At 36.3% G+C, this 8,373-nt stretch overlaps 1 protein-coding gene across 3 annotated transcripts; it reads right to left on the bottom strand.

Moving 5' to 3' along the window:
• Positions 1-697: 697 nt before the first annotated feature.
• On the bottom strand, positions 698-3,210 carry LOC124400427 (class II histocompatibility antigen, B-L beta chain-like). 3 transcript variants are annotated; one of them, XM_046872253.1, is made up of 6 exons: positions 3,061-3,210; positions 2,691-2,954; positions 2,246-2,527; positions 1,972-2,085; positions 1,668-1,671; positions 698-1,503 (listed from the first exon to the last, which is right to left on the bottom strand). In XM_046872253.1, the coding sequence occupies exons 1-6, from the start codon at positions 3,116-3,118 to the stop codon at positions 1,425-1,427; spliced, it is 801 nt and encodes a 266-aa protein (XP_046728209.1). In that variant the 5' UTR covers positions 3,119-3,210; the 3' UTR covers positions 698-1,424. The 3 variants fall into 3 exon arrangements, with proteins under 3 accessions (XP_046728209.1, XP_046728208.1, XP_046728210.1); XM_046872252.1 differs by lacking the exon at positions 1,668-1,671; XM_046872254.1 differs by lacking the exons at positions 698-1,503; positions 1,668-1,671 and adding an exon at positions 1,718-1,819.
• Between the last annotated feature and the right edge of the window lie 5,163 nt (positions 3,211-8,373).

Below are 8,373 nucleotides of genomic sequence, written 5' to 3'. Positions count from 1 at the left end.
TACCTTTATTCCAACAACATTTTTTAGTCTAGAAAATGATCATTATACCATTGTACAAATTTTTCCTCACTGATTATTTTGGATTTAAGGGACGCTACATCATCTAGAGTGTGATGGAACATTGATTCAAGTCATTCAGTGGCCCAGTCGAGCTCTGCAGGGTCAGGTGATGATCTAATAAATGTCAATAACTACAGGAGATTATTGATCAAATTCACTGCTGTAGTTGACATGAATTTACACGGTAAAGTGGTGAGGTACTAATGCTATGACCGAGGAAGATTTGAAAGGAGATGAAGTAATGATCTGAAATAGCTTCAGACTATAGAATTATGACTTTTTTCTATATTTAATCAAAACTCCAAATATTAGTATAAAAGCAATAAGATGAATGAATCTCATCAAGATTGACTGTTCCAGAGCATCTCCAAAACATCAGGTGTAGCAGTACACAGCCTCTGTACACAACATCATCCATTTATTCCACAACCATAGTGGGTTAAATCAGCATGAACAACTGTTTAGTCATTGTGAAAATGGGGGCTAAATACTTTCTGAATATGCTGTAACCTAATATATGCTATATCACATTTGTGTTTAGGATATTGTGTCATCTTAGTTTTGAGCACTTAAGTGTACCTATGTCTTGGCATGCTGTTAATCATATATAAATTATTAATAAAGTAATGATGCATTCTGTTTTTTCAGAGTTTATTTTTGATTCAATAAACAACACAATACATTTAGACATAAGTAGTACATACAGTAGTGAAATAATCAATAATATGATAAAACACAATGGCAGTATTCTACACAGTAATAGTTGTGTTGAGGTGCAGGAAACAAAGCCTATAGATATTTGGCATTGTTATTGACTAGAAAAATAAATGCTAATACATGTTAAGCGTGTCACTCCTACTGTTATACTGTTACTGTTGTAAAATTCAGAATTATAGCAATTTAGATGAACACAAAATATTTTCATCTAATGGGTGCATAACATTTTGGAGTATAAATGTTAGAACGAATTGAAAGTAAGGTTGATACATTTCTCAATCAAACTCAAACTCATTCCACCTGTAAAAGTGACTGGTTATTAATTTGATAGAGTTTTATTATTGCGTTATGAGTTGTGGCTCATGGTCACTTTTCTGCAGCAAACTCACTGCTATTTTCTCTTTTTTTTTACAGGATTTACATTATAATTTTCAAGAAGTGAAATTTCGGGATCATGAGTCCAAAATGAGAAAGTAGTAAAAATATCATAACTCTAATCCCATGAAATTACAGAAACCTGACATTCAGTTATTAAAGGATATGTGAGTTTAGAGTATTAAATCACACCTCATTAATGCATTCATTCCAAACCCAACCTTCAAATGATTTATATTAAGAATGCATGAAATCACTGAAAATTTTATTTATTATTGGTATTCATGTATACATGCATTGTAGTCTCTGATAAATTTGAAGCTTCTGAATTGGTCTCTGATGTGGTGCTTTCTGCAAAGACAAAAACAGATTTTATTTTAATCTGGAATAAAGATTAGGATTCATTTAAGCAAATCAGATGTTTGTGTGTGATCTTTGAGCCTTTACAGTGTGTTCTGGAAAAAAAATTCTGTACATTAAAAATAGAAGTGAACAGATTGCTCAGTGAATGACACTTTTCTCTCTGTGCTCCAGATCTACTTCCTGCTTGGGGTTAATGTTAGATTGACTCAATCACCACCCAGCCCTCACCACACATCACTACCCAGTTGGTCAAACAAATGTGCCTTCAGCTCTTGAATCTGTATTCTGCGTCTGGATCTTTCACCTGTAAGTTCATCACAAAGTTTCTGTGTATTCAGACTTTTCAGTCATAAAACCATGTGGTTTATTGCGTCACTCTTTAGACTCATATTCTGAATAGTTTTTTTATAGGATTTAATTTTAATAAGAATAATATATTTTTTTCATTGTACTCACTTTTGGATCTCAGTAAGTAATAAAGACATCCAGAAACAGCCAAAACGATTCCCAATATCAGGAAGAAAATGCCAATGATCAGCTTGTTCCTCTTATCCACAGGAAATGGAGGATCTGAGAACAAGAAAACCATCATAAATCGTCAGTTAACATCCAGATCCTTGAATTAAGCTGGAATCTGCCTGGATCTCCAGGATCTGCACACTTAAGCACGATATCTGACTGTAATATACCTGAATTAATAGACATTGGAAAAAAGAGCCCAGAGTCTCACCCCAGGTGTATATGAGTGGCTGTGTTAAGCTCTCATGCTTCACCATGCAGGAGATGTTTTCTCCAGGTCTTGGTGTGTACTCTAGAAAAGTGTGGAACTGATAGTACCAGTCTCCATCTGAAAGCTCCTCGGTGGAGGAAACACCTTCTTTTAGGACCATGCCGTGTCTCAGCCAGGTCACATTGACTCCTTTTGGGTGATAATCATACAGACTGCACATCAGCTTGGCTACGGGGAGATCAGACTCCGATGTCAATGATCTCAACACCACATCAGGTTTCACTGGAAACAAAATGAGAAACCACATGAATATGACTGAACACTGAGGTCTAACTGTGTCTGTCTGTCCGTCTGAAATGGATGTGACTGTAACTGTTACACATTATAGAGGAACAGAAAGATTAAAAATCTGCTACATCACTGTTAATAACTGAGAGATTCCTACCTTTCTTCAAAACATTTGATGAATAGCGATCTCTGTAAAATCTGCAGAAGTTGTCTAGATTGGAATACAGATTGTTTTTGGGGTTTAGGTTTAGTGATTCAGCCAGTCTCGCTCCATAAACTGTGAACCCGGTGTATCTGTCCGTTGTGCTGTTGTACCTCAGATATTCAGCCATGTTGAAGTACAGAGACTGAATGAATTCAATGTTGACCAGATCCCGAGTGTAATGACACTGACTGAGTATTTGTTTATAGTAACCATCAACTGAGATAAATAAAAATAGAAATATGAACATTAAATAATAAATATGAACATTAAAATCTGTAGCAAGAAAAGAAATAAATCTACCTGTATAATTCTCATTGCTTACCTGCTTTAAATGTAAATGATGCCAGCAGAAGGCAGAGATTCAGAGCACACAGCTTCATTGTTTAAATCTACACACACACACACTCTCACACACACACACAGATCTGAATGAGCAACACAGTAACTTAAACAGTAACTCGTCGCTCACTTTATTCTGCTCCAGTCACATGCTGCAATTTCACTCTCAGTACACACTGATGTCAGAAAAGTTTGGAATGCTCTGTGATAAGGTTCTACAGGGTTCCACCACAGGGATCTCACAGGGATCACAATCATAAAACCTTATTTTGATGGTTCTTATTAAGAATGTTTAACAGAAGAGTTGGCATTTCAATAGAATAAAGCTTGTATAAAAATGCCACACAAATAATTTCTTTAATTGGTACCAATGAACCTAATTAGTTAGTACCTTTACTAACTGTGGGGGTGGGGGGGTGGGGTGGGTGTAAGTAATACATATAAACATCCTCAGCTAAACAAATCTTGTATCCAATAAGCAATAAACTGCAATACCAGTCTGTCTTTTCATTAAAAGCTGAAAAATAAAGATAAAAAAGGGCTTTTTTCTTGTCACATGTACAGCACAGTGAAATTCTTTCTTCACAAATCCCAGGTTTTAGGTCAGAGTGCAGGCTTTTTAGTGGATGAGGCTCATGATCTAAAGAATCTGCTTTTACATTTAGAGATTTTATCAGAACTACATATTACAAAATGGAAATTAATAAATAACTTGTTTATACAGGTTTGCTAAACTGAAGTCTTAATCCAGGTTAATCCATTCATATATTTATTTTTTAATATTTTTTTCACTGGCACTAACATTCAACAGGAGATTATGTTCTCACATCAAAAAGGTTGTCTGAGTACATATATTAATAACTATAGTAGTCGTTTCTCTTTACTCGATGGTACTGAAGCTGATCATGTTATTTGGTGTGTATTACTGAAAATTACAAATTGCTTTACAGATCTGGGATCAGGTCATGTGAACACCAGTCCACTGTTTCCAGATAGTTTAGTAATGGGATCTTTGTACTACAGCGTTCACACTTCCTGAACTCTGAGCTCAAATTTAGGTAAATCTAATCAAAGGTATTTATAGTGAAAGCATCCTGTGCCTGTGGTGTCCTTCAGCATGCACTCCAAAACCATGATTAACTATTACCGTCTGTATAAACATCTAACAGCACAAGGTATTTTAATATTTTTATTGCACAATGGGGAGAACATTTAACTGTTTCTCCTCCAGGCAATGTACTTCATGAACTCTTAAATGCTCTCCCTATTGTGCAATAAAAATAAGTGCATATATATTTTATGATACCGTACATCTTAGTACATCCCTGTATCTTATTCCATTCTAGTCCATCTATATATCACACCTGAACATACACATTTCGTTTATTTTTGTTTACTTGCTACTTACTTTCTCTCTGTATTATTTATATATATATATATATATATATATATATATCAGAAATATCACATAAGTATTCGAACCCTTCACAACCCTTCTTCTTTCGGCTTCTCCCATTAGGGGGCGCAACAGCGGATCATCCGTCTCCATACCCCCCTGTCCTCTACATCTGCCTCTTTCACACCAACTACCTGCATGTCTTCCCTCACCACATCCATAAACCTCCTCCTTGGTCTTCCTCTTTTCCTCCTTCCTGGTGTCTCCATCCTCAGCATTCTCCTACTGATATACCCCATGTCCCTCCTCTGCACATGTCCAAACCATCTCAATCTCACCTCCCTCACCTTGTCTCCAAAACGTCCTACATGTCCCACTAATAAACTCATTTCTAATCCTGTCCATCGTTGTCACTACAAATGAATCTCAACATCTTCAGATCTGCTACCTCCAGCTCCACCTCCTGTCTTTTACTCAATGCCACTGTCTCTAGACCAGACCTCCCTGGAAGCCTCTCCACAGTCAGAGGAGGGAATTAACAGAGTACAAATACTTCGTTTCTGTACTTCAGTAGATTTTTCTGGTATCAGTTTTTTACTCCACTATTTATTTTTCAGACTTTTTACTTTTACTCATTACATTTTTACACAAATATCTGTACTTTTTACTTCTTACATTTTCAAACCCGGCTCGTTACTTTAGTTTTAATCCACTGATTTGGTGAAATATTGTTTTTATTTTCACTGTGCGCCGATTTCAGCCGAACAACTGATTTCCTGTTACTGCGCGTCTTTTTCACTCCGCTGGTGTATAAAGTCCTGACTCTCACTCACCACAGATGTAGACTAGTTTATGGAGATAAGAATCAGCAGGCAGAAGCAGTAAGAAGTTTGGGGTTAATGTGGATGAGACAGAGAGTCAGTGATGAGAACATGACTGAGAACAGACACATTCCTGATCATCATCATCTTTTCTCTGCTTGTGTTCTATATGTGGATCTTCAGCCTGGACACATTCATTAGATAACAACATTTTAATTTGTTTTGTATTAATATATATATATATATATATATATATATATATATATATATATATATATATATATATATATATATATATATATATATATATATTGTATGTATGTATGTATGTATATATATGTATATTTGGCTGTCAAAATTAAAATTATTGTAAACGGCACTAAATGTTATTAATGCTATCAATTCAGCGCATTTCTGTTTCACCATTTTTATAAAAAATATAAATACATAAATAAATAAATAAATAAATAAATATAAAAGAGGCGAAATTAAAACCTCCAGCAAAACATACACTTATTCACTACGTCCCTTCTTTACTTAGATATAAAATAAATAAATAAACTCCACAGAAAAAAATTTTTAATCAGTAAACTTTTGTTTTATTTCTGCACAAAGTCTCAAATCAAACGCCAAATCCACCATGTTTTACACAATTTACCCTCTAGGGGGCGTTTTGTGGGTTTTTTCCTCATAATGGCGACACAAACTTAAATTACTGTCTTTATTGATCGTACAGATAAAAACAATTCATCATTCAAATCTGTAAAATGTCTATAATTTTATATATATAAGCTTCCTGACTTGACTTGAAGAGGTGCAGTTTCTCCGGTGTCACCTCATTAACTGTCCGTGTGGAAACATAGCAAAGGCTCTTAATGATGTCCACACGTCTCTGCACTGTTATAGCCTTTATATTTAATCACTGTACATAGGCTTACATACATATCACATGCTGTAAATATGATACATGTTTATCTGTACTATTGCTACTTTTTGCACTTCTGGTAGATGCCAAACTGCATTTCGTTGCTGTACCTGTACTATGCAATGACAATAAAGATCGATCTATCTATCTATCTATCTATCTATCTATCTATCTATCTATCTATCTATCTATCTATCTATCTATCTATCTATCTATCTATCTATCTGTCTGTCTGTCTGTCAAATATTAATATGATGTGAGGTCAGTTAACAGCTAAAACAGGTAGAAGTAATAACTACTTTTTACTTAAGTACATGTCAGAGACTTCTTTACTTTCACTTAAGTAAAAAAGTATAATCAGTACTTCAACTTTTACCCGAGTATTTTAAAACATGAGTATCTGTACTTCTACTTAAGTAATGGATGTGTGTACTTTTGCCACCTCTGACCACAGTACACATGAAAGCATGAAATTCTCTGGTCTGATGAAACTAAAATTGAACTGTTTGGCCTCAATTCTAAATGTTATGTCTGGAGGAAACCAGGCCCTGCTCATCACCTGGCCAAAACCATCCTAACAGTGAAGCATGGTGGTGGTAGCTTAATGCAGTGGGGTTGTTTCTCTGCAGCAGGGACTGGGAGACTGGTCAGGGTTGAGAGAAAGCTCCTCAATCTCCTCAATAAAAGCCTGTTCCACAGCTCTCAGTACCTGTCTGGGCTGAAGGTTCTCCTTCCTAAATGATAACGACCCTAAACACACAGCCAAGACAACACAGGAGGGGATTAGGGATGACTCTGTGAAGGTCCTGGAGTGGCCTGAATTCTACTGAACATCTCTGAAGAGACCTGAAAGTGGCTTCCACTGACGCTCCCTATCCAACCTGGTGGTACTGGAGCAATTCTTTGGTTGATTTTTATCAGGACCAGCAGTGAGAGAGATGCCACCGGCCTACAAACCTGGACAAGGCTGTAAAGCTGGAGTAGGATCACTTGGTACTCCAAGTATTTCCTCAAAAAAGTGAGGAAACGCTGATGAGGAGGCACTGGTTAAGTCCTTACAAGCCTTATTGGTCATTATTACAAAGAAATGTGGATTAACAAGTCCTAATACATTCACACAAATTGGTTTAATATTCACTCTTCTTGCTTATTTTAAACTTAGGAATGTTATCTTTGGGTTTGGCGAGAACATTTTGGTGAACTAAAAAGACTAGATCCAGGGAAAAAAATGTTCACATACCAATGAATTTCAGTCCTTAAAACAACTTAAGGGCAGAAAACAAAGAAATTATTTTGTTGATTACTTGAATCCACACCCAGGGCCATTTCATTCTTGTTCCTGAAAGAGATCATAATCACATGTTTGCTTTTACATAATACCTTTAATACCTTCTCTCACTTCATTTATTTATTTACAAACTATTTATTTGTTTTCTTTATTGCCAATAGTGAAGCAGTGAAGCACAGCACCTTTTCAGACTAGTTGTGGTGCCTGTCCTTCTTCTCCGTATCAGCAGGGCTAGAGTGCAGAACATGGACTTCTGCAAGAAGTGCAGCACCGAGTGAAGAACGAATCCTATCCATTCTAGTTCTTTGACGTGAGGGAGCTGTTGTGTAAGAGTCATGCTCAATCTTTCCACTAAGTTATTGTGTTTGTGATGCAGTGGGGATGAGGGGATCCCAGATGGTCACGTAGGGAGAAACGTTTATGACACACACACACACACACACACACACACACACACACACACACACACACACACACACACACACACAAACACACACACACACACACACACACAAACACACACACACACACACACTCACACACACACACACACACACACACACACACACACACACACACACACAAACACACACACACACTCACACACACACACACACACACACTCACACACACACACACACACACACACACACACACACACACACACACACACACACACAATCTCTCACACACACACACACTCTCTCACACACACACACACACACACACACACACACACACACACACACACTTTCTCATTAATGGTGTTTTAATATATAGAAACTTTTATTTAATAAAGATATTAAAAATATCTCATTTATTCTGACTCTTTCCTTCTCTAAATACTCATACAGATGTTTACTGCA

Source organism: Silurus meridionalis, chromosome 17 (assembly GCF_014805685.1).
Source record: "Silurus meridionalis isolate SWU-2019-XX chromosome 17, ASM1480568v1, whole genome shotgun sequence".
Classification (NCBI taxonomy): domain Eukaryota; kingdom Metazoa; phylum Chordata; class Actinopteri; order Siluriformes; family Siluridae; genus Silurus; species Silurus meridionalis.
Note: the sequence above shows the minus strand (reverse complement) of the source record. Positions and strands in the feature narration are given on the sequence as shown.

Excerpts from the sequence above, each read along its gene's own strand:
- LOC124400427 (XM_046872252.1), bottom strand. The coding sequence starts at position 3,118 with ATGAAGCTGTGTGCTCTGAATCTCTGCCTTCTGCTGGCATCATTTACA. Across the intron at positions 2,955-3,060 it reads ATCATTTACATTTAAAGCAG|TTGATGGTTACTATAAACAA; the intron begins GTAAGCAATGAG and ends TATTTATCTCAG. Across the intron at positions 1,504-1,971 it reads TTACTTACTGAGATCCAAAA|AAAGCACCACATCAGAGACC; the intron begins GTGAGTACAATG and ends TTGTCTTTGCAG.